Source organism: Podarcis gaigeae (genome assembly GCF_964106915.1).
Source record: "Podarcis gaigeae genome assembly, chromosome: 1".
In the NCBI taxonomy this organism is placed as follows: domain Eukaryota; kingdom Metazoa; phylum Chordata; class Lepidosauria; order Squamata; family Lacertidae; genus Podarcis; species Podarcis gaigeae.
The window spans coordinates 134,341,793-134,368,923 of record NC_139678.1 but is presented as its reverse complement, the minus strand read 5'-3'; the positions used below and the strand labels follow the sequence as shown (position 1 = coordinate 134,368,923).

General features: G+C 41.6%; 1 protein-coding gene across 10 annotated transcripts in view; it reads left to right on the top strand.

The window, feature by feature from the left end:
• HDAC4 (histone deacetylase 4) overlaps positions 1-27,131 on the top strand; it is a 124,849-nt gene that overhangs the window by 34,876 nt on the left and 62,842 nt on the right. For 3 of the 10 annotated variants that reach the window (XM_083705658.1, XM_083705657.1, XM_083705653.1), the window contains exons 3-6: positions 3,853-3,924; positions 18,983-19,227; positions 20,941-21,091; positions 26,323-26,443. In XM_083705658.1, the coding sequence (XP_083561784.1) occupies positions 3,853-3,924; positions 18,983-19,227; positions 20,941-21,091; positions 26,323-26,443 (589 nt within the window). Of the gene's footprint in view, positions 1-3,775; positions 3,831-3,852; positions 3,925-17,781; positions 17,860-18,982; positions 19,228-20,940; positions 21,092-26,322; positions 26,444-27,131 lie in introns of all 10 variants that reach the window. The other 7 variants (XM_083705660.1, XM_083705659.1, XM_083705661.1 and 4 more) reach the window with 3 other exon arrangements.

Here is a 27,131-nt window from a genome sequence, read left to right as displayed (position 1 = left end):
ACCCCACCACATTTAATGAATTCTCCAAGGTGGAGAAGGCAAAAAGACAGGAGAAAGCAAACAGCTTCCTCCTTTCAGTTAACCCATCCATTCAATCTGAAAAGTGGAGAGGCTGGAACTGAAAGCCCTAAATGGCCTCGGTCCAGTATATCTGAAGGAGCGTCTCCACCCCCATCATTCAGCCCGGAAACTGAGGTCCAGTGTCTACAGTCTTCTGGCGGTTCCCTCACTGTGAGAAGTGAGGTTACAGGGAACCAGGCAGAGGGCCTTCTCCGTAGTGGCACCCGCCCTGTGGAACGCCCTTCCAGCAGATGTCAAAGAGAACAACAACTACCAGACATCTGAAGGCATCCCTGTTTAGGGGAGCTTTTAATGTTTGATGTATTACAGTATTTTAATATTTTTCTGGAAGCCACCATATTACTATTACTATTATTATTATTATTAGATGAGTGAAACCAACCACCTGTCTCCTTGATCCTTGCCCATCCTGGCTCATATTATTATCACTTTAGATATCCTGAGATCGCCATCCATGTGAATCCTAGTCTTCCTTGGGATGGGGGGGGGGAGAGAGAATAAACAACTAGGAATGAATGAATGAATGAATGGATGATAGATAGATAGATAGATAGATAGATAGATAGATAGATAGAAAGAGAAAGAAAGAAAGAAAGAAAGAATTTTAAAAGTAAGGTGCACTTAAAGGAGAACTGGGGAGCCCAACACAAAGACTCCTCCTCATAGTCAGGCCCTGGGAGATGACAATCCAAAATGACTGAAAATGCTCTCTCAGAGAAAAATAGGAAACTTTTGCCTGGTTATAATTTGTGATGATTTCACACCCAATCACTGCAAAGTACACAGTGCTCAAAAGCAAGGTACAGAAAATCATAGAATTGTACAGTTGGAAAGGACCCAGGGGTCATCTAGTCCAACTAGCAATGCAGGAATTTTGGCTAAAGCACCCATGGTCAGATGCCACCCAGTCTCTGCTTTGGTGGAAGTATCCTTTGGCAGGAGGATCTTGCAACAAGTTCTGTGAATAGGGGTTCTCCTGCCCTCAGTGGACATTGTCGGCATGCAGAGGCCCGGGAGGCCAGCTGGCTAGCCCCAGCTCGGCCAACTCCTTCCAGCCGTGCCGCTATGAAGACTATCGCCTCTGCTCTGACGTAAATCAGCGACCCAGGCTTCTGAGCCACGGCACACTATCAGCAGATCTAACTACGCATACAGAATAGGTGTGAGGCTTGTGGAAGCATTCTACAACTACAGATTTGGTAATCATAAATCAGGACAAAGAAACATGTCGTCTCTCATGTCGTCTCAGAGAACAAGTAAAAGCAAAAGCTATACACACAACGGAAGTTCCCAGCATACTGTGTTGGAATGTAAACAGACATATGACATGTAACAATCCCATGTCCGTTCCTTAAGGTGGAATGGAAATGTATGCTATGCTGAAGGAGAACCAGAAAGTTCAGCTAACCATAAACAGAAAGTTTGACTTGTGAGGTTCCCTTCTATATAAGAAGCATAGCCTCCGTGAACCCCCATTTTACCCTGTCCTCTTTGCCTTTTCCTTCAGAGCCAGTGTGGTGTAGTGGTTAAGAGCGGTGGGCTCGTAATCCTGGGGAACCGGGTTCGAGTCTCCACTCCTCCACATGCAGCTGCTGGGTGACCTTGGGCCAGTCACACGTCTCTGAAGTCTCTCAGCCCCACTCACTTCACAGAGTGTTTGTTGGGGGGGAGGAAGGGAAAGGAGAATGAGACTCCTTAAAGGGAGTGAAAGGCAGGATATCAAATCCAAACTCCTCCTCTTCAGTTTTCCTTGTTCTGTTCTTCCGAATTATTCTTTGTCGTTGGGAATTGTAGGTGGTTGCTGTGTAATGTTTTGTATCTTGCTGGCCAAGTCTAGCAACTGGAGGAAGGGTCCCTTCTCTTCTGGCTGGCCACTAGCAGAGTTCTTTTTTCTTTAGTGGGTCATTGAAGCCATTAGTAACTTGAGATGGTCAAATCTTTTTCAAAGAGAGCACAGCACAATAGCTACTGAATAAGAACTATTCTGACATTTTACCTCACAATTGCCAAATTTATCTCTCAATGTCCTATGATCTGCACTGTTCCAGTCTGCACTGTACACTCCTGACCTTTACAACTGTTCTGTTGGCCAATGACTGTAGAAATAGAAATGTGATTTGCATTCAGAATGTTGTATTTGCTGACTTTTTCTCTACTTTTTTTAGTTGGGGAGTATCATTTTCAGCTACAATGATATAACTTATTCCTCTCTAGTTAGACCCAGTGTGTTGTTTTTCTTTACTAAATTATATGTGAGATGTGGTAAAATGGGGTTCTGAACTGGTGCTTCAAGGTTCTCATTGTGAAGCTCAGTACAAGACAGATGTATTCCTGGTCAGGAGGGAGGGAGACTGTGGATTAGGAGTTGAAGGGGGTAGTACTCAACTTGAAAAATCAGGTTTGCAGCTTAGGGGTGTGCTAGATTCAGCTTTATATCTGGATGATCAGATAGTCGTAGCAGCTGGAAATAGCTTTCCGTTCCTGAGGAAATCGTGTATGGCTATACATTGTAGGTGGGAACGTCTGGCCTGTGGGCCAGTCTGGGCCCACCGGGGGGGGGGGGGGAGTCCAATTTGGCCTGTAAAGCCATTCCTCCAAACCATGCCCACCTGCCCATCTGCTTATGCTACTAGTGATGCCAGCTGATGGGCAGGACCTTCTTGGAAAGCCGACTTTACACTTATCTTTTCAGCATCCCGAAAAGATCAGCGTGACGTGGGTCAATGGCGTAGTGTGTGTGGGAGCTGTGGGGACTGTGGCCTCGGGCATATTTTTTTTTGAGGGGGCATGACCAGGTGCCACCAACAACAGGCTCCCTCCTGGGCCCAACGCTGCCAGCTGCAGCTCTACTCCTGTGTCCAGCCTGACCCCCCCCCCCCCGGGGGCAGAGAGAGGAGAGTTGCAGCAATGCTGCCCTCCACTTTTCTCAGCTGTGGTGGCCGGCCGTGGCAGCTCCTGACCCAGGGGCACAGTGACCTAGAAAAATTATAATCAGGAAAGTGCTTTGACAACATGAATTTCTGCTTATACCATTTAAAGTAAACCTTTCTTAAAACATTGTCTTCTTGAAATCTCAGTTGTGTGTTGAAAAACCTATTTTGTCTTTTTTTACAATTTAATTTAATTTAATTCCTGTATTGGACTATTTAATATACAATAAGGATTTATAAGAAATATATATATATATATATATATATATATATAAATATTCTACAATCTGTATTTTGTATTATAATAGCAGTGAAAAGCCCCCAAACAATTCCAGATTGTAGTTTCATTTCATGCACTTAATAAAAAGGAACCCAAAATTCTCAGAATTGTTCATTACTTTGTGCAGTGTGTTTTTATTACCGGTAACTCTGTAATAGCTTCTTCTGCAACTTCTTATTAAGTATGAACTTACTAACGTTTCTACAAATCATTTACCAATAACTTAACCAAACTGTTAGAATGATCAATTTGTATTGTATTAGGTCTCATAGGCTACAACAGTTGCTTACAATTTAAATGCAAGGTACAGAATGCCAGTAATATAAACACACTGTGAACAACCATGTTCTTACATAAAATTTAGTTCAATACAGTTGAGTACTGAAACAAAATATATTGTAATGTAAATTGTACTTATACCTGAAAACTATATATATATATTGAGAATCGTAGCTCAGTTTCTTTGCCTCTATTTTTTCATCAGGTCATGTCTTCAGACCCTCTGGTGAACTTTAACCTGCTGGAGCTACTAACACTAGGTGGGTTTCTCTCTTTTTTCAGATGGACTTTCTGGCAGGGACCAGCCAGTAGAATTGTTAAATCCAGCCAGAGTAAACCATATGCCAAGTTCTGGTAAGAGATAAAGCTGCTTAATATTATGCCATATGTGAGAGGTATACATAACATTCTGTAAGGGGTGGGAGGAGATCTGTAACTTGATACTTTTGGAATCATTTGGAGCATAGATTATTTGTAATATTTAATGTCAACTATGGAAAAATAATACTTAACAATGGAAACGGGAAGGATATTGAAGGAAGTAAACAAAGCAAAGCTGAGGCCAAACAGTTTTACTAATTTTTGTTGGGTCTCTGGACCGTAATAAAGATTGTTGTTGTTGTTTTACTAATTTTTATATCAGCCTTTGAGTTTTATGTTGATGCCTCATCTGTGTAAATATGGGTCCTTTCTGTCTGTTAGGGCTGATTTCTTTATATGCCTGTCCCTGGGTTTATGAAATGGTGATTATTCTTTGGAATGCGTAGATACGACAGAAATTAACTTTTTTTGGAAAAAGGTTAACTATCCATTATAGGTAATATTAAGTTATATAATATCATTAGATCTATTTGTGGTGTTAGGTTATTTGAATAACATGGTAAAGAAAGAATATTATGAGCTAGAATGGAATAGATATGGGTTAGATATTAATTGCAGAATTTATTCAAGCTAATTAAAATAGTATTGAGATAATGGTTGTATTTATAATCTTGGCCTATGCTGCAGTTGTTATATATATGTTATCATTGTAATCTGCTTGATTATATGTGATGCTGTTGATTGGTACTAACCTATAATTAATTTGTATAGGAAAATAGGATGGAATGATATTTGGTAACTAAAAGGATGGCCAGGTTTTTGAATATTGAGTTGATTGTATAAATATTATCAATCTCCATCACTCTGTCACATCCACACACATATACAGCTCTCATACTCTATATACAATAGATTTATTGAACATTTCTTTGTGTTTGCACATCTGTGGGGAAAGGAAGCATAATTACATATGTAAGTTAAGGGGAATTTCATATGTATGTTAAGTTGCTAATGTGTATAACAAGTGGTCCCTGCAAATTCTCCTAGCCTTATAGAGACTGTGTTCATAACCCGGGGAATTGTGTACATCTCCTGGTCATTTCCTGGTCTTCATCAGGCATTGGGGAATGTGCATATATTGACTAACTTTTCTGCATTCTCCAGCCATTAATAATCTCACACAGGCCATGGAAATGTACATACCTTGCCTGCATTCCATTGGTTCTCCAGGTAGGATGCACATATTCTGATCTGTACACATAGTCTCCAAGATACATAACATTTTTTTTCTATTTCTCATTCAGAAGTGTGCAGTTCACCCCACTCCCCTGGCCAACACTGGCCCACTGCTTAATGTTACATGGCCCACAAAATACCCTCCCACCCTTCCACAGGAAATGGGGGGGGGCCTCCAGATACAAATTAATTTATTTTCGTAGTCCAGCCTCGTTTTCACTATGCTTACCTGTTCCCCAGTCAACTAAGCAGCAAAAGAGGAATTGCAGAGAGGGAAATGTTAGACCTTTCCTCCCACTCTCACAGCTCTAATGGAAAATTCTCACCACTCCTGCCACTGCTGTTAAGGCAATAGCAGCATAGGGTCAGTCATAATGAGAATCACGTGTGTGTGTGTGGGGGGGGGGGAGATTTAACCAGATTAGGAAAGGTTACTCAGAAGGGAGAAGAGGGCTAAGAAGAGGAATCCACAACTGGGGTAACACTACTGAGAACGCTCAGTTGGAATCCTTATGGTCTCCCTGTGAAAGGCATCCTCCAAATCAAGTTCTGAAAGCTGGCTGTGAGGGATCTAGATAGGGATAGGCAACCTAGGGCCTTCCAGGTATTCTGGAGCACAATTCCTATCATCATGGCCAAAGGTTAGCAATGATGGAAGTTGTAGTCCAGAACATATGGAAGGCAGTATATTGCTTACCACTGCTCTAGATAATCAATTCATGGAACTAGCTAGAATTTATATGCCTCTCCATGTTTTTAATGTCCCCAAAGGGCACATTTGGTACTATTTTGTGTCTGGTATTGGTGGATGGGCAATAGTACATACCGAGTAGCCAAAGAAGGAAAAGATAAGCTTTGGGTCAGGAACATCTCCCCACCTGAACACTGTTACTTTAAAGGCCTTTGTGGCCTGATGCCTGTTCTGGCTTACTCTTCATTTACTGTGTGCCAATCGCTGAGAGCCTTCTCTAGAGAGTCATTATTATAAAGCACACTCTGGTTTTGTACAAGCCATTTGGGGGGCAGGAGTCTGGCACTCTCATGCTTCATGAATCATCGTGTGTTTTTTCTGCAGCAGCCAGAGAGCATGGTTTAAAACAAACTCTGGTTTGTTTCACAGCAAATCATTGTTAAACCATGGGTTATGAAGCTTGTATAATCAAGCATCCAGTTTGTTTATAAAGTGTGATCTAAGAGGTTGTGGAAATTGAATGAAATTCCAGAAGTCACTTTCCCAGTTGTGCAGCAAAAGAAGGGGGGGAGCAAACAAGCCTGAGGCTTGCTCGGGTTTATTCTAAACTGCATGTCGTGCTAAACAGTGATTTATATTTATTCATGAACCAGCTCTTGGTTGTGCTTTGGGCTTTTGGATTCCTCTTTGTGTGTGGCTGGAGGTAGTGTGGGAGTGATAAACTGGTTAATGTTCACCAGGCTTTGCTTAAAAGAAGCATCTTCAAACCATTCCATTCATTGTAGTTAATTTTAAGCACAGTTCTGGGTCTGGATGGCATGGCAAGCTGTGGTTAACCAAAACTGAAAGCAAAAGCTTCCGAAAGCATCCTGACTGGGGTGGGGGAATGTAGAAGCCTAAGGGTTGCTGAGGCTCATTCCTGTTCATTCATTGTGCTAAACCACGTTTTTGCATGACATGTGAATGAAGCATAGTGCTCCCAATCTTGTAACCCTGATTGGAAGTGTTGTAAACAAAAATCTGCCCTTTTCCCCTTATGGGGTATCCAAGAGCCCATATAGAGTCCCTACATAGGTAGGAGAAAATAACAGAGGCCAACCAGAGAATATTGAGAAGCAAAGCAGCTAGTAAACATGATCTTTATTGATCTGTTGCAATAGGGTGCTCTCCTCACCCGCAGGAGAGGAGGAGGAACCCAGAACAATGGCGCGTAAGGCCTTATAAAGACTTTTGAAATTGCCACCCTGTAGATCAAGCCCACACCCAGAAACATAATACATACATCACATAAGGGGTGTAACCTAAGACCACCTGCAGATACACCACACCTACATCACAGAAAAGGTGGTCTAAAACAGAAATTTGAATATTGTTTTTCTCCTGTTGTTGTTTATCTCTTGTCTGGCAGGTTACTTGATTGGATTGCCTGGGGAGCCTGGCCAGTCTTTTGTAGAGATAAATACTTAGTTCCTGGGCCAGGTCACAGACTCACACCCTATTTAAACACAGACATACCCTTAAGACAGGATTTGTGAAGGAAAAGACTATGGGGAGGCTTTTCCATTTTCCTTTGACCTTGCAGAGAAAATATTTGGTCAGTTTGGGAATCAAAATGGTTCCAGGTCGGTCTTCCTGTGCTGATCTATGTACGTGCTTGGTTGGTACACTTATGAACATTTAACATATATCTAAGACCTCAGAATTCCTATTACAGAAGGGAGGAACTGTATTGTGTCTCCCTTTTAGGCTTGAATTTCTCCATCAGATTCTGTTTTTGGAGATAAATTTGGTGTACATGTAATCCTGACCATGGTTACCTCTCTGCCTATCCCACCTCCACCCCCCCAAAAAAAAACCACAGGGAAGAGTCTCATAGTTTGGAGAAAGAACTGCATTTTCTGACATTAAGACCTGTTCAACTGTGAAACAGACTCACACAAGAGGTGGCAGACATTGGAGGTTTTTAAGCAGAGATTAGATGGCCCTCTGTCATGGATGCTTATTTGAGATTCCTACATAGATACCGAGGTCCCTTCCAACTCTACAATTCTGTAGTTCTATTATTCTAACTTGGGAACATGTTCCAGATCGCCTTATCAGCGTTGAGAGACTAGCACATAATGTCTGTGCTGAGCTCATCCTAGTGTCTTACTGTGAAGGACTTCCAGTTTGAATATGGTTTGCAATATATAAGCCATATTACTTATACGTTACATTTTCAAGTTCTGCTTGATTTTTATCTTCTGGTTTGAATCCTTAGTCTAGCTTCATAGTGTCCAACATATTATAATTATTTGTGACTAAAAAGGCTTTTAAAACAGAATGGACAAATATCTGTTGATCATTAGCTATAGCTTGCTATTATTCCATGTTGAGGTATGTTCTACTACAGCTTCAATAAAAATATCATTCCTGTATCTTGGCACTGCAGTCAGATACTGCAGAAGCTTGTTTCTATAAATAGCTATGATCTCACTGTCTCTTAGTGTTTCAGCAAATTTTGACATTTACTGAAGTGTGGACTGTGAATAGAGTGCCATGCATATACAGTGCAATCTTCTTAGCAATAACACTGTTAAGCATGTATTTGTGACAAATATTGAGCAGAAGAAAAATGATGCTCAGTGAACAATTTTAGAGATAATTTTTAAATGGATTCTGGGGGTTTCATTCTCTAAGTGAATTGCTAGTCTGTTTAAGTGCCTTTGTGCTAATATATTCTTGAGAATTAACAGCATTTGTTTGAATGTTCCTTTGAATTTATTATAATTTCCATTTGATATACGTTGGGCATACCCAAATCACATGCTACATTTTTCTCAGATGAAAATATTGTTTGGCAGCCATTAACCTGATCTAAAATTCTGAAGGACTTGTAAAATATATGTTGAGTTCTTGTGCAAGGATTTTAGTGTCTGAAATAGTTTAAGATACTCAAGATGATCATTGCACATTGATACACACTGGAAATAGCGTGAGAAACTATGTTGGTGGGTTCACGTTCAGAGACTAGGTTTCTGGTAGACTAAAATAACAATAAATTCAAAATGTTGGTTAGATAGTTGTGTTCCTCACATATTGTGTGTTAATTCAGTGGAGTGCTGAATCTTTCATGTGTTGCCACCATTAGCAAGGAGAAAGCACTTTCCCTCGCATAGAGAGGGAGGGGCAAAGTTTCCTTCCAGCAAGAGTCCCCTGTACTTTATGGGTTGCTAGCTAAGGGGGTGTTATTGGGAGGAGGTTTTTCTAGAGGCTGCTGTTTGGAAGGTGGATTTTAAAAGCCCCTTTGCCCAAGCAGAGCATCTGCAAGTGTTGCCTTGATTTCTTTGGCGGGGATTTTAATGTGTTTTTTAAGCACCTTTTTAAGGGTGGAAAATATATATTGTGAATTCACACACACATACTTATTTGCAGGCAGTGGGTTACAGGTATGATGGAATATATTTTATTTGACCATAATTTTAAAAGTTTAGATTTAAAAATGTATGAGCATTGTCAGAGTGAACTCTGTGTGTGTGTGTGTGTGTGTGTGTGTGTGTGTGTGTGTAAAACAAATTCACTAAAAATACATTTTCATTTTACACTTTATAGTCATAAGTAAAATGTCTTGGAGGTTCGTTTTTTACATAGGCAATCTTTGGAAAAATTTAATTTCTCAGTATACATGTTTTAACTTGGTGTAAAAATGATAACTAAGACAGTGATCTATCTATAATAAAAAGTAGCACAATCATTGAAAATCTGTATAATATTCTTTTGTGGTGTTGAAAAGACTGGACTTCAAGAATACAACCTATTCATAATTTAAACCTAATTTGTGCCTTTGGCATTTCTCATTAAAACTCTGAATATAGCCTTTGTATACTTTTTTTGTAGACGTCATGAATCTGATCATACTAATATGTTGTGAAGACATAGCTGTTAAAAGCAATTTTCTAGTTCACCATAAAATATTCATGACAATACAGGCTTTTTCTGTTTGGCTGACATGTTCATTAAGTAGAGAAGGTTTTATTGTTTCCCGAAGAGTACTGTGGGTCAGAGGCACTCATTGCTTCTGTTTGGAAGTTGTGGCATGTCTGATAGTTTTTTGTGACTGAAGTAGTATGAGTCATGTTTGACGCACCAGTCTGTGAATACAATGAATGGGAATGATGTTGATGAGCTCTGCAGCTGGCACGCTTGTCTAATACTGAAGGCATTTGAGGTAGATATTATTTGTAGCAACTAAATAGGTAAAATGTGTAGGTTTTCTTCAGAGGTGGCTCTGCCACAGTGTAATAAAGCTCATTCTACAGGGCAAATTTGAGACGCTTGCTAATGGAGAGGCATTGAGTTGCTGATTCTTTATATCAGTATAGAAATTCGGAAATGACAAAATGCAGTTTCATATTGAATGAACTACACATCTGTTTTCAAATTGGGGAGCTTTCGTGGCACTTCTGAGCTCTAATCTAGAGAAGGTGAGTGAAGCGTGAAATCAATAGGATATGGGCTCTCATTCTCTTCAGTGGGCTGGGGCAATGATACAAAAATACTCTGGTTTTATGTTTTTAAGTGTACAGTGGTACCTCCGGTTGCAGATGGGATCCGTTCCAGAGCTCCGGTTGGATCCCGAGGTTTCCGCAACTGGAAGGACCGCTTCTGCACATTCGCATGCGGCGAAACACTTCTGGGTTGCTGCTTTTGCAACCCGAAGTTTACATTACCTGAGGGTAACGTAAGCCGAGGTGCTACTGTTTCTAAGGAAACGGGTGTGGCCGTAAAAGGAGCTTTGCAGAGGAGCTGAGAGTTAAGAAGGGCATGTATAAGAAATGGAAGAAAGGGGAAATCACAAAGGAGGAGTATACACGAGTAGCCTACAGTTGCAGGGGGAAAGTCAGGCTGGCTAAAACTCAGAATGAGCTCAGGCTTACAAGAGAGGTTGAAAATAATAATAAAAAAGGTTCTTTGGCTGTGTCCGAAGGAAGAGAAAGAACAAGCAAGTGGTAGGTCCTCTGTGTGGAAAAGATGGAGAAATGTGGTTGAGTGACAAAGAGAAGGCGGAACTACTCAACATCTACTTTGCCTTTGTCTTCACTCAAAAGAAAGGTGATGCACAACCTGGTGATAACAAAATAAATGATGTAAGGAGGGAGCTGCAGCTCAATATAGGAAAAGAGGTAGTAAGGGAAGACCTAGCTACTTAAATGAATTCAAATCTCCAGGGCCTGAGGAGCTGCATCCAAGGGTTGTAAAGGAGCTTGCGGATGTAATCTCAGAGCCTTTGTCTATGATCTTTGAGAATTCTTGGAAACAGGTGAGGACCCTGCAGACTGGAGGTGAGCAAATGTCCCCATTTTCAAAAAGGGGGGAAATGAAGACCCAGGTAACTACTGACAGGTGAACTTGACCTCAGTACCAGGAAAGGTCCCAGAACAGATAATTCCACCGTCAGCCCTTGCTAACGCTGCCTTAGTCAGCTCTTCCATGCCAGCTGGCTGCTGCAAAAATCACATCTTTGAGAACAGGTTAGCTCTCCCCATCATCACTACCTCGGGATGCGAATGGGATCCGTTCCGGAGCCCCGTTCGCATCCTGAAGCGAACGTAACCCGTGTCTGCGCATGTGTGGGTCATGTTTTGGCACTTCTGCGCGTGCGCGTGACATCATTTTGACGGTCTGCACATGCGCGCGCGGCGAAACCCAGAAGTAACGCGCTCCGTTACTTCTGGGTTGCCACGGAGCGCAACCTGAATTTGCCTAATCCAAAGCGTATTCATCCCGAGGTATGACTGTAGCTGCAATAGGCTGAGCAAAAACAGCTGCCTGTAAAAATTTCTGCCTCTTTGAGAACTGGTCGGCTCTCCCCTGCCATTGCTACAAATAGCTACAGGTTGAGAAAAAATGATCCTCTAAAAATCTCTGTCTCTTTGAGAACAGGCTGCTGCAAATAACTGCGGCCTCTTTGAGAACAGGTTATTGCTACAAATAGCTACAAAAGGTTGAGCAAAAAGTGCAGCCTGATGGAAAAACAGATCTTTCAGAAACCATCTCTAGAGTCTCCCCTGCCTCCTCTGTGCTAACCCTTTTCCTTCCTTGCTCCAGTGATGAGCTTCTCTCTCTGTGGCGGTACCCTTCCAAGGAACTTCTTTTTTAGCTACGCGCTCTCTCTCTCTCTCCCTTCCAAGTTGCTTGCACTATGCTGCTGCAAGGGGGAGGGATACCAAGTTGGCTTGCAAGTCGTCTCAGAATAAAAGGGGGGACCCCCCTGTGTTTTTTGTATGTGCCTTTCTTTTGGGGCAGAAGCAACCCACAGATGCCAACAGAGGACATTGATGAATGCCCTCTGATATGGGACATGAGGCATCCTTCCCAAAGTTGAAGGTGCTTGCAAAGAAAATTTTGGCTATCCAAAAACATAGCAAGTGTGCCATCTGAAAGTGTGTTCAGCACTGCTGGCAATGTTCTTCAAAGACAAATGACATCTCTATTGCCAGAGAATGCCGGAATGCAGATTTTCATTGCAAAAAAATTATAAATTTCATTTAATAATTTTTTGTTCTGTAAAATTTTATCCATTCTTTCTGCTTTGGCCTGGTTTATAAAAGAGATGCAATTTTTCCTGGCAATAAAAATATAAATTGTTTAGAAATATTTTGTTCTGTTAAAATTTATCCATTCCATTCTTTCTACTTTGGCTTGGTTTAGAAAAGAAAATTAACTATCAATCAAATAACTGGGGTTGTGGGATGTAGTCTAAACCACTGAGCCTCTTGGGCTTGCCGATTGCAAGGTTGGCAGTTCAAATCTGTGTGACAGTGTGAGCTCCCATTGCTCTGTCCCAGCTTCTGCCAACTTAGCAGTTCGAAAACATACCAGTGCCAGTAGATAAATAGGCACTGTGGCAGTGGCAAGGTAAACAGCGTTTCTGTGCACTCTGGTTTTTGTCACGGTGTTCCATTGCACCAGAAGCGGTTTAGTCATGCTGGCCACATGACTCAGAAAGCTGTCTGTGGACGAACACTGGCTTCTTTGGCCTGAAGTGAGATGAGCGCTGCACCCCATAGTTGCCTTTGACTGGACTTAACTGTGCAGGGGTCATTTACCTTTTACCTTTTATACTCAATAGTGAATTATACTTGAATAACTAAAAGTGACACTGAATTGGCCTTTTACTTCTTTTGTAATGTAATTAATTTTTTAGGGAACATTCTCTCACCTTACCTTTGATATCTGTGTTACTGATTAAATTTTACAGCTTAAATTTTAGAGAAAATGTGATAATTTAAACTTTATCGTTACAGTAGTACTGTAACATAGCAGTTGTAACAATATGTTAAGAGTAAGTAAAAATTTATCAGTATTAGAATTAGACTGATAGGTTTTAGCAGTTGCCAGGACATTCCCACCTTCACTTCTATATCGCTTCAGTCTTATTTCAGATATCGTGATATATCAAAATATTGTGATGTTTAGATGGTGATATATCACAATGTTGAAAATCAGATATTAACCAGATCTCGTGATTATTAAGACCCAGCATAGATTTCTCAAAAATAAGTCATGACAAACCAGTCAGATCTCTTTTTTTGTTTTGTTTTTGTATGGAGTAACAAACTTGGCGAATCAGGGGAATGGTGTGGACATAGTGTATCTTGATTTCAGTAAGGCTTTTTGACAAAGTCCCCCATGATAATCTTGCGAGGAAGCTGGTAAAATGTGAGTTAAATGAGGTAACTGTAAGGTGGATTTGTAGCTGGTTGGTGGACCAAACCCAAAGAGTGGTCATTAGTGGTTCCTCATAATCCTAGGAAAAAGTGACAAGTGGGGTGCCACAAGCTTCTGTCCTGGTCCCGTTGTTGTTCAATGTCTTTATAAATTACTTGGATGAAGGAATTTAGGAGATGCTCATCAAATTTGCAGATGACACCAAACTGGGAGGGGTAGCTAATTCAGTAGAAGACAGAATCAGAATTCAAAATGACTTCAACAGATTGGAGAACGGCGCCCAAGCTAACAAAATGAATTTCAATAGGGACAAATGTAAGGTTCTGCACTTAGGCAGGAAGAACCAGATGCACAAATATAGGATTGGGGACACCTGTCTTACATGTGAAAAGGATCTAGAGGTCTTGGTAGACCACAAGCTTATCATGCGTCAACAGTGTGATGCAGCAGCAAAAAAAGTCACTGCTATTCTAGGCTGTGTCAACCAAAGTCTAGTGTCCAGATCAAGGGAAGTAATAGTCCTACTCTCTTCTGCCTTGGTCAGACCACACCTGGAATATGGTGTCTAATTCTGGGCACCACAGTTGAAGAAGGATGTTGACAAGCTAGAATGTGTGCAGAGGAGAAATCAAGGGTCTGGAAACCAAGCCTTTTGAGGAACAGTTGAAGGAGCTGGGTATGTCTAGCTTGGAAAAGAGGAGACTGAGAGGAGATATGATAGCCATCTTCAAATACAGGGGTCAGAAACTTTTTTCTTTCTTTTTTAAAAAAATAATTTTTATTAACCGGCCAATCAAATCAAATCACATCACATAAATTCCGAATTACAAAGCCGAATTTAAAATTTTGTTGAGGGGACCCATATTTCAAGATCCGAAGGGGGATTCTGATCATCTTCTTGCTACTGCGTTAATGTCCAAATCAGTCCAAACAAAGTTCATAATTCTATCCAGTCTTATCTTGCTGTTTCCACATCACCTCTTGTTCATATATTTTCTCTTTTTTCTTTATGATCTCTTCTGACAGTTTCCTTAAGTCGATAAACACCAATAATAATCCTGTGTGAATTTTTCCGTTCTTCCAATCCTCAAATTGAGATGGTTTCCATATATCATCGCCTTCATAGATAACAGCGCTCTTTCCATCATTAATTACAGAACTGTCGTTCTTAAGTCCCACTGAGGAGTTTCACTCACAATATAAAAACAGCTCTATTTCTCTATTTCTCCTCTCAGACTTAAGTCCTCCGACAGAACTTCCCAATATGGCGACGGCACTTTTAACTGTGTCATTCCAAAGCCCTTATACATTCCACGCTCTTCTCAAAACATGCTTTGGTTCGAAAGTTTATCTCCACACAGCCTTAAATCCATAGCTTAAGTCCTTAAAACGACATTTCTGACTTGGGTGGGGGGAGGTTCATGTTTAATCACATATAAGAAAGAAAGTAAGATTTTTCCCCCTCCCCCATCAGTCCCTTTGCCATACCGAGTCTTGGCATATCTTCTCGTGATTTATACTTGCTCCTTCGACTCTTCTTGTTTTATCAGAGATCTCTTCTGTTAGCAGTCTTTACTCCCCCTTCTTCCTTGAAACATGTGCATTCGCGTCATCCAAATTGTTTCTTTATAGTTCTTGCAGCTAGTGGCGCGGATCAGAGACGGCGTCCAGGAGCGCCGAAATCCCACAGGAGAGCATTGTGCCTAGTGCCCCCATCCCCACAAATTCGGGGGTGGTATAGGGCACAGCAGGCAAGGGCAGTCCCACCCCACAATCCGGGGGGGGGGGTAGGGAGGCTATTTACTCTCATCACAGCCTCCAGATTACCTCGTGTGGGTCGGAGAGATGTTATTGTCAGCCATCTTCTGATGCGCCCCCAAGTGGCCCCGGGGTCAGCAACCTTTTTCAGCCGGTCCACTGTCCCTCAGACCATGTGGTGGGCTGGACTATATTTGGAGAGGAAATGAACAAATTTTTATGCCCCACAAATAACCCAGAGATGCATTTTAAATAAAAGCACACATTCTGCTAATGTAAAAACACCAGGCAGGCCCCACAATTAACCCAGAGATGCATTTTAAATAAAAGCACACATTCTGCTAATGTAAAAACACCAGGCAGGCCCCACAATTAACCCAGAGATGCATTTTAAATAAAAGGACACATTCTACTCATGTAAAAACATGCTGATTACTGTCTGCAGGCTGGATTGAGAAGGCAGTTGGGCCGGATCTGGCCCCTGGGCCTTAGTTTGCCTACCCATGGACAAGATGACCCGTGGGTCTCTTTGAGCTCTATGATTCTATGATTTCATTTCTGTATTTTAAAGAAATAATAAATTTAAAGAAATATTATTATTATTATTCATTTCATTTCATTTCATTTCATTTCAGTTCAGTTCATTAAACATCAAATAAAACAACCCAGAATAAAATAGATACAAGCTTCAAGAAAAATGGCTGGGAGGTCGCCTGGTCTTGATGGGGTTACACTTCCTCTGAAGGATCAGGTTCGTAGCCTGGGGGTCCTCCTGGATCCTTTGCTGTCGCTCGAGGCTCAGGTGGCCTCAGTGGCCCAGAGTGCCTTCCATCAGCTTCGGCTGGTGGCCCAGCTACGTCCGTTTCTGGACATGGATAGCCTAACTACGTCTATGCTCTGGTAGCCTCAGGGTTAGAATACTGCAGTGTGTTATACTTAGGGCTGCCTCTGAAGATGGTTTGGAAATTTCAGCTGGTGGAGAATTCAGCAGCCAGGTTGCTCACCGGAGGAAGATGGTTTGAGCATATTATACCGATCCTGGTCCAACTGCAGTGGCTACCAGTTAGTTTCTGGGCCCAATTCAAAGTGCTGCTTTTGACCTGTAAAGCCTTAAATGGCTCAGGACCGCAATACTTCAAGGATCTCCTATTTCCATATGAACCTACCCGGACCCCGAGATCATCTTCTGAGGCCCTTCTTCGTGTGCCTCCTCCTTGAGAGGTCCAGAGGGTGGCAACACAAGAACAGGCCTTCTCTGCAGTGGCTCCCTGTCTGTGGAATGCTCTCCCCAGGGAAGTTCGCCTGGCGCCTTCATTATACATCTTTAAGCACCAGGCAAAAATGTTTCTTTTTAATCAGGTTTTTGGTTGATTTGATTGACATCCTATACCCTTTTAAAATGTGGCTCTTTTGTGCTGTTTTGTGAACTGCTCTGAGACCTCCGGGAATAGGGCGGTATATAAATTCAATAAATAATAAAAATAAAATATTTCAGATCCTTATATGCAGACATGTCCAACTTCTTGTTTCTTGTGCATCCTTCTTCTTGACTAGCGCTGACTTGCGAGTAGAGATGTCAGGAATCAAAGCTTTTTTCTGTCCATTGTCTTGTTTCAAATCAGTTCTTATTTATTTATTTACATCCTGCTTTTCAGACAAATATTGTTTCCTAAAACAGCTAACATCAGTAAAAAATATGGTATATACAAGACTCCCAAAGGAAGGCTTGTAAATTAATTAAATAACGTCATAATTTGATTATCTACCTTCTAAACGATCAATTCATTCACATTTAATCTGCATATGTTCAAAATATCTGTATAGTTATATATTGAAGTTATCATGAGAGCTTTTGTTAAATTGTAAGTTACTATTCATTGTAGGAAGGAAAGACTAATATATTCTGCTTTTCTCCTTCTTTGTAACTGAAATATGGTAGCACCAAAAAAGCTTCCAAAAGTGTTTTTGTTTTGAACTTACTAACTTAAATGGTTCTTTGTGGTTAACTGACTTGAGCAAAGGTAGTTAACATTCAGTTGTTTTTGAAGTGCAACGCCCATCATCCTTGCCATTGTTCATGTGGCTGATCAGAGTTAGATTTTAAGGACAGCTGTGTGGCTATTGGAATTATATTTTGATCCAAATATGATGTTATAAATCTAAGTGGTCTTAGTGATACGGATGCTGGCATCTGTCTTTGCCTGCCTTACCCATAATAATAATAATAATAATAATAATAATAATAAATTTTATTTATTATTTCTACCCTGCCTATCTGGCTGGGTTTCCCCAGCCACTCGGGGGGGGGGGGGGGCTTGCAACAGAACATTAAAAATAGAATAAAACTTCAAACATTAAAAACTTCCCTAAACAGGGCTGCCTTCAGATGTCTTGTTGTTTATTTCCTTGACATCTGACGGGAGGGTGTTCCACAGGGTGGGTGCCACTACCGAGAAGGCCCTCTGCCTGATTCCCTGTAACTTCGCTTCTCACAGCGAGGGAACCGCCAGATGGCCCTTGTCGTTGGACCTCATTGTTCGTGATGAATGACGTGGATGGAGATGCTCCTTCAGGTATACTGGACCGAGGCCGTTTAGGGCTTTAAAGGTCAGCACCAACACTTTGAATTGTGCTCAGAAATGTACTGGGAGCCAATGTAGGTCTTTCAAGACTAGTGTTATATGGTGTCGGCGGCCACTCCCAGTCACCAGTCTAGCTGTCACATTCTGGATTAGTTGTATTTTCCGGATCACCTTCAAAAGTAGCCCCACGTAGAGTGCGTTGCAGTAGTCCAAGCGGAAGATAACCAGAGCATTCACCACACTGGCGAGACAGTCTGCGGACAGGTAGGGTCTCAGCCTGGTTACCAGATGGAGCTGGTAGACAGCTGCCCTGGACACAGAATTGACCTGTGCCTCCATGGACAGCTGTGAGTCCAAAATGACTCCCAGGCTTTGCACCTGGTCCTTCAGTGGCACCGTTACCCCATTCAGGACCAGGGAGTCCCCCACACCTGCCCGCCCCCCAAAAACAATTATTCTGTCTTGTCATGATTCAACCTCAATCAGTTAGCCACAATCCATCCTCCAGGCACTCACACAGGAACTAGAGTTGTTCTGAGACAGAGAGAGCCTGGGTTCAGCAGTCCATTCTTTGGTGACTCCCTGTTTAGACTATTGCAATGTATTCTATGTGGACTACCCTTGAAGACTGTCCTGAAGTTGTAGCTAGTGCAGAATGTAGTTGTCAGGTTTGTAAGCGGGGTAGCACAGTGCCATTGGTTTTACAAGCACTGCATTGTCTGCTAGTGAGCAACAGGGCCAAAATCAAGATGTTGGTACTGGTGTAAAGGCCCTAAACCAATTGGGATCCAAGTACTTTAAAAACTGCCTCCTTTAATACCAGCCATTGCAGGCCTTGTGATTGGTGGTGGAGTCGCTGCTGGTACCAATGCCAGTGAGTATCGCTTGAAGGGTGGTGACCTCTGTCAGACTGTTTTAGCAGCTTTGAAATTATTTTTGACGATTTGGAAGTATATTTTAATTGTTCGGATTTTCTATTTCTAACATTGATTATGTAAGACTGCCCTTGGGTTGTTTGGAAGGACAAGTGGGATAAAAAAACCCCTAATAAATACTGTGTAAAAATCGTAATAATAATTGGAGATGAGCTAACCTTGCCTTTGGGGTTTTGCAGTTGATGTGACCACAACACTACCTTTGCAAGTGGCACCATCTGTAGTCCCTATGGATCTCCGTTTGGACCATCAGTTCTCTATGCCAGTTGCAGAACCTACATTGCGTGAGCAGCAGCTTCAACAGGAATTGTTGGCCCTCAAACAAAAGCAGCAGATCCAGAGACAGATCCTCATAGCAGAATTTCAGAGACAACATGAACAGCTCTCTCGTCAGCATGAAGCTCAACTACATGAACACATAAAGGTGAGTGGCGAGAATTCAGTTTGAGTTGGAACAAAGTCTCCCAAGCAGTGGCTCATGTGTGTTAAACAGTTGTCTTTATATAATCACTTTAGATGCTCAAGAAACATAACATGTGTACCTAGGTATATATTGGATCAGTGGCAAACTATAGCCTAAGATGAGCCATGGCTTCCCATGAGCTTCCTGCGGGCTCATGTCTGCTGCTCCTTCACTCCCACCACTCTCCTCCCTGTGTCATGCTGGAAGGATACAGACCTGAGCACTGGCTTAGCTTTATGTGTGAACTTGTAGTTTGTTTCTCTACAAATTCAACACAAGCAGCAAACCAAGAACAAACTCTGGTTGTTTGTTCTCTGCATGACACAGGGAGGAGACGGGTGTGTGTGAATGAGCAGCATACACCAGCACCCTGCATGTTCACAGGAAGCCACGGCTTATAGTTTACGGTTATGTGTGAATTGGGTCATTGTATCTCTCATGTAATGGCCATGTATGTGTGTATTTAAAACCAAACAAAAGACAAGAGTATCTTTTGTTGATTTTCTGTACACTGCTAGTCAAAACACTAACAGTCCTTGATCCTTGTTGGCAATTCACAAAATTATGTACTGTTGTAGTTTGTAGTTATTTCCACTGTTAAAATCTGGTGAACTCCAGGAGTGATGCTTTGAGTTGGAAACAGACTGTCGCCAGCACCTGACACCAGCACTTTTAATTTTTTACTAAAAAACAACAACCAGCAAGCATTTTAACTCAGTTCTGATTTTATATTTTTAACTGTTTTAAATCTTTATTGTATTGAATTACCAGTAAACCCCTTAGAGCCAACGATAATTGAGTGGCATATAAATTGTCATCAATCAATCAATCAATCAATCAATCAATCCCTCTTACAGTTCTAATCATAGGCCTGTTTCACATGTAACAGTCAGCCGGAATGTGACTTACCATGACAGTTGGAATGTGCTGGTTCACTTGAGTTTATGTCCAGTGTGGACAAACAGCTAAGCCAAGGTGTGATTTAACGTGTTCTCTAAACTTCCTTAAGGAACCTCTTCCTTACTATCTGTAGCCAAGCTTTGTCCTATTGTTACAGATTGTGGTGAAAAAGGAGAAATCTTAACTGCTGTTCTGAGCTCAAACAACACATTAAGCTAAGCTTTGGCTGAGCTGCTGCACTGTGCTCTGTGGGGCAGGCAATGGCAGGGCGTGATCTTAAAGGGGCAGTGCATGCAAAGCCCTGTTGCACAGCTCTTCCCAAGCACCAGCAATTAGCTGCTTTTTGAGCATGTGGGAAGCACTGTGCTTTGCAAGCCTCTGGGCTCAGTGTTTCCCCAGTTGATTCTTAGGTGTTTGGGAAGCTCTGTGCAAAGAACTTTGACACATATTAATCACTTGATGTCATTATGATACCGGGTGATTGACAGGTGAGTTGTTCTGCCCAACTGTCAAAGTTGACCCGCAGGGTTTGTGTGACAATAAATATATGGCCTACCAGACCAGAAAGGTTTTTTACCCCTGATCTAGTGCACAATTGCAAAATTCAAAATTATTGCTGTGCTCCCTCCTCTGTTTCCTTGTGTGGAATTGGAACATTCTTTTCTCACTTTTAACAGTTTTATTCTGACTGCTGCTTAGGAGATGGCAACTTTAAAGGGCAAAGATTGTGTGCATTTACTTTACACACACCTCTTTTTTTTTTTTGCCCAACAGCAGCAACAGGAGATTCTGGCAATGAAACATCAGCAGGAGCTCTTGGAACACCAGAGAAAGTTGGAAAAGCATCGGCAGGAACAAGAGTTAGAGAAGCAGCATAGAGAACAGAAGCTGCAGCAACTTAAAAACAAAGAGAAAGGAAAAGAAAGTAAGTGACAGCAGGACAGGTGATCTCAGTGATACACCTAGTGGTACGTGAATAATGAGGAAGGCAATTTTGATCAAGTTACTGTGAAGATTACTGTAAATTGCAATGTTTAAGTAATTCAGGTGTTTTTCTCTTGAGTAAAGCTCATCCTGTCTTTTATGTTGACCTCTACTATGCTTTAAACCTAAAGAGAGAAAGAAAGGCATTTAAAGAAGTGAATATAACATTGTAAACGTTAATGGAGATCACATTTGGAAGATTTCCTTTTTAGGGTTGATGTCCTAATTTATCCAAAGAATACTTGTCCATGTGAAGTTTCTGTTCTTACAGACCACCTGTTTTGTGAATATTTGTCCACTTATTTACAAAATTAGATGGTGATTTTATACATTTGTATAAATGAATTGTTGCGTTATGAGCAATGCTCCCTTCTGCCAGCATACGAGTGTATCTGTGTGCATACGGCAATTATGGGGATTGAGAGGTTTATGCATACCTGGATGGCCAGCATTGCTACCGCATACTAGGATGGGGCAGGACAGCAGTAAGGCCTGGACATGGCTAGGGCACTGGTGGGAGTAGCTCTGTTGGACCTTGCTGCCAGCCTCCCTCAGTATGCAGTAGAGCAGGGGTCGGCAAAGTTTTTGTGGCTTGGGCCGGTTCACGGTCCCACAGACGCCGCGGTGGGCTGGAGTGTGTGTGCGCACGCATGCATAAATGGTATTTCCAGTGTGGAGGAGGTGTGCACAGCCTCCCATTGGAGCTTCCTGCAGCCAATGGGAAGCCGACCAGCATCGCGGAAGGTGGTCCCTGCTCTGCTCTGCGCCGGTTTAGTGCAGTGCACGGGAGCCAACCGAGCGGGTGGCGGTGGCGGGGGGGGTCCATGGGCTGCTTAAGCAACCCCCATGGGCCACTAGTGGCCTTAGGTTACCGACCCCTGCAGTAGAGACACTGTTGCTGGGAGGCCAGGTCTCTGCTGCTGCCCCTCCCTGGTGGCAGACTCTCTCTCCCCTTCTGCTTAATCCAAGTAACTCAGGCTTAAAGCTCAGTTAACTTGCATTTTTTGTAAAGAGCAGCACCGAGGGCTGGATAGGAATAATGCAGCTGTGCCCAAATTTCTTGGTCACCATAATGTCCTTGCATAGTACCTGCTTTCCCATGAGTGTATGCAGACGGGTGTAGTGGGGAGGAAAAGAGTACTTTTGAGTCCTTTAGCAATCCCTTGGTACTGTACACATGGGCTGCATCCATGAGAGACTTGATGAGGTATATCCATAGTATTTCCATGTTGCAAGGAACTATCTCAGAAAATATGTGTTCCAATATTCTTCCTTTAAGAGTCATTCTAATTTTATGTGGGTCTTTCAGCATAGAAAGTTTAGCTTGTATTTTCATCTTGCTATTCATACTTAGGGAATTTGATCTTCATGAATTCCAGTATGAACCAATGCATACCTCCCCAAGTAACGTGCACTTTCTGAATGTTCCCGTTGGTATTCTTGGGTCAAAGGACATATCAAGTATGTTTACAATGTGCATTTTAAGAGACAACCCCTTTTTTAAAAAAGGAATTAAATATATATTTGGAAACATTTTTTGTACAGATTAACACACCCAGCCACACAAAATTTGCAGCTTAACATGGAAATGGTACAGAATGGACTTAAGGGTGAACTCATGTGAAATAGGTGCAGACTGGAATTAGACTGACCCGTCCATTCTTATTCACAGTTATTTCTACACCTGCCTTATTTGCTCTTTTAATGATTCCACTAGGATTGGGGGCTAAATCCTGTAGGGTACCCTTCTCAACATCACTCATTGTTTGAAAACAAGGAGGCTTTTCTTCCAATTTCTCAAGTTTCTTTCAAGATTAATTATAGAAATAGTTGAGTGGGTGAAGGAACAGGATCTGAAGGGGGGAAAGCTGAACTTGTTACATAAAGCATTGCTTTTAGGATCAAAAGCCTGCTTTTTAAGAAGCCTTAATTCAAGAGTTCAAATAAAGTGGGGGGGGGGATTCATTGTTGTATCTGGAAGACAACCCTCTATTTACACATTCTTCCTTATCTGTGAGTCATCTGTTAGCTGGATTATATACTAAACTCTTCTGCTTTGATTTACATCTGTGTCCTTTCCATCATTCTTCTCTTTTTGAAGCAAGAGTCTCTTATGGGGAAAGAAAATGCTGATGCCCATCTAAAAATTATCAAAATGGTACTATGTAAAGATAATTACCGTATTTTTTGCACCATAACACTCACTTTTTTCCTCCTAGAAAGTAAGGGGAAATGTCTGTGCGTGTTATGGAGCGAATGCCTGCGGGTGGCGGGGGGATCTGCTGCAGTCGTGAGCAGAGGATCCATGGTTCCCCTTCCTTCTCTCTCTAGTTACAAAGCATGGATCCACATGGATCCTCAGGATTTTTGCATTGGGCTATTCCAAACTCACTGTCAGATCACATGTCTGTGGCCACAGCATGAACCACAAAAATCATATATCCACTATTTCATTTAGAATATATATATTTTTTGTTTTCCTCCTCTAAAAACTACGTGCGTGTTATGGTCTGGTGCGTGTTATAGAGCGAAAAATACGGTAGATCTAAGGGATCTATGTATGTCCCTTTGAGTGCCAAAGAAAGCAGGTGGTGCATGAATATATGAAATGTTTTCTGGAATTGGAGACCCAATATATAGTATAGATTTTGATAATGACCTTGCACTCTCTGCACACAGTCACCTGCCTCTGAGATGTCTTCACTTCCTAGGTTTATTGTACTTGTCATATTCAACACGCACACTAGTGGTAATCATTGCCATTTCACAAATGATGATTATTTCAGCGCAGTAGGCAGCAGTAGCCCTGGTGTTTCTCACATGCCTAGAAATGATGATGATGATGATAAAATAAATATAAATTTTATTTATACCTTGCCCTCCCCGGCCATAGCCGGGCTCAGGCAGCTAACACCAATAAAACCCCAGTAAAAACATAATAGGGGAAAAAGAAAGGGGGAAAAAACAAATTTAAAATACAGATTAAAATGCAGTTTAAAATGCATCCTCATTTTAAAATAGTCAATAAATCAAGACCATAAGGGGAGGGAAACATAAGGGTCAGACTGAGTCCAAACCAAAAGCCAGGCGGAACAGCTCTGTCTTGCAGGCCCTGCAGAAAGATGTCAAGTTCCGCAAGGCCCTAGTCTCTTGTGACAGAGCGTTCCACCACGTCGGGGCCAGTACTGAAAAGGCCCTGGCCCTAGTTGAAACCAGTCTAACCTCCTTGAGGCTCGGGACCTCCAAAGTGTTGTTATTTGTGGACCTTAAGGTCCTCCGCAGGGCATACCAGGAGAGGCGGTCCCATAGGTACATGGGTCCTAGGCCACATAGGGCTTTAAAGGTCAAAACCAGCACCTTAAACCTGACCCTGTACTCCACCGGGAGCCAGTGCAGTTGGTAAAGCACTGGATGAATGTGATCCCGCGGCAAGGATACTCACCGCGGCATTCTGCACCCGCTGGAGTTTCTGGGTCAGCTTCAAGGGCAGCCTAAAAACAGGCATTTGCATTATTGGGTATGCTAAGAAGACAGATTTTATGGACATAAACAGTTATCTGTGGCTTCATGAATGAGATCTTAGTTTATAAAAGCACGTAGGTCAGTGACTAGATGTATAACAAGAGTTCATCTTAGGTTTCGTAGCTTAAGAGAGCTTCCATTTCCCCATCGTAACCAGCTATCCATTTAAAGGTATATACAGAGAGTACACATATAATTAATAAGCTACTCCTTTTTAAAATAAAGTGCGAAAGAGCTGGTGGGGTTGGAAGTGAAAACATTGAAACGTATTTTATTGTAAGAAGAATAAGTAAATAGCATGTTAGTCATGTGACAAGAAAAAAAGGAAGGAGTAGTTCTGGCTGTGTTGGAAGAAGATGCCCATGAGGCTGTTCATGAAGAACCATCTTTTGCTCCAGGTGATCTTGGTAGCTACCAGATGGTTTGAAATATTTTAGTTGTGGGCTGGGCTGGTTTGTGGGCACTGTGATGGGATGTCTGCTTCAAGAGACTGAAAATGGAAGGGCAGCTCTGAATCTCTTTGACTTCACAATGTCCTATCAGCCTATCAGTTCTATGAGCCATTGTATCTTTCTGGAATGACTTTGTGAAATTGGAATTTGAGCACAACAATTTGCACAACTGTAAATTTGGACAAAGCCTCTAGAAAACCTGTTTAACAACAACAACAGCAACTACTACTACTACTACTACTACTAATAATAATAATAATGGTGGTTGAACTTCCATCAAAGCTACCTAAAAATACTCAGCAGACTTTCAGTTCATGTCATATATAAGTCCCATTCTTGTTTCCTGCAGTACTTTTGAATATTGATTATGTATTTTGTGTTTTTATATTGTGATTTTATCCTGTAGGTATAAGGCAGTATACAAATTTAATAATAAATAATAAATAATGTGGAAAGTTGTTATTCCACATTAGAATTAAAGCTACATAAAGTCAGGACCCAGAGACTGAAAAGAGTCTTGCTGATGGCAAGACTGTAAAGTTTCAATATGTTGCTCTTCTGAAGTCTCACTGCACACGAATTTGTCTGTGCATTGATGGACTGGTATCTTGTGAAGTAAATAGTGATGAGAAATTATGCTGCTAGAAATGTAATTCTAGACTTTGAAAACATGTAACTTTCTTAGATGCCAGATTTTCTGTTTGACAAAACAGATGATTGACTGTGAATGGAAATATTTATGCAGATATAGTGAACAAAGATTCTTATTTGGAAGGTTTTCCTAGACAGTTTCTGTACATGAGCCATTCATCTTCAACCTTTGCCTGCAGATGTAACTTTAAAAAAAAAACCTGAGTATGTACAACACTTCTGTTCTTAAATGGTTTTAATTCAGAGCGGCTGGAAAAGCTTCTACAAGTGCTTTAGTTTAGGCATAATTTTGTGCGTAAAATCCTATTCAGCTGCACCTCCCTTCATAGGAAAAAGATAAATCTCTGATTAAATTTACATTTCCAAACATCAGTTGTAATTGTGTACCACTCCTCATTGCACAGAATAATTCTTTATTGATAGCTTAAAATATTCAAAGAGTTTGATTGAAATCTTTAGACAACCTTTTGTAAGTTCATGAAGTAGGTCTCAAATTAATGTTGTGGGGTGCTAGTTCAATCTATTTACTTTGGGTTTGGTATTTCAGGTGCAGTGGCAAGCACAGAAGTAAAAATGAAGTTACAAGAGTTTGTCTTAAATAAAAAAAAAGCTTTGGCCCAGCGGAATCTCAACCATTGCATTTCTAATGACCCGCGCTTCTGGTATGGGTAAGTGGCCCCATCCTATTTCTAACAACTTTTTGACTGCTTATTAGATAGCATCCTCCCCTTTCTGCTTGAAAGAATACTCTGCTCCAAATTTGAACTCAAAAGGGATAGCCTTTGGAGTAAACTATGGGTAGCATGTTCTAAAACAGTTGTAACCTGCCTTTGAATGTGATGGAAAATAAGTCCACTTGCCTGCCTCGTACCTACAAAAGGTACAGTGGTACCTCCGGTTACAAACTTAATTCATTCCAGAGGTCTGTTCTTGATTGCATGTCCTCATCTCAGACACCGATTCTGGGCTGAAGGAGCTAGGACAGCTGTTACAGACTTCAGAATACACCAAAATGGCTGTGGGAGGTATAGTGCACAGAACAAGTGCTGCTATTCCCCAGAGAAGGAAGAGACATCATGTGATGGTAGGTGATTCCCTACTGAGGGGGACAGAGGCAGCCGTGTGCAGAGGATGTCCCAGGAAGTGTGCTGCCTTCACAGGTGCAAAGATTCATGATGAAACAGAGAAGTTGCCACGACTTACAAAGCCCACTGACCACAACCCCATCCTTCTGATTCATGTGCGTCATGATACTGCCAGACACAGCCTTTGACATATAGCAAGCGACTGAAACTCTGGACAGGAAGCTAAAGGGCCTTGGGGTTTTTCCATCACTCCTTCCTGTTGAAGGTTGTG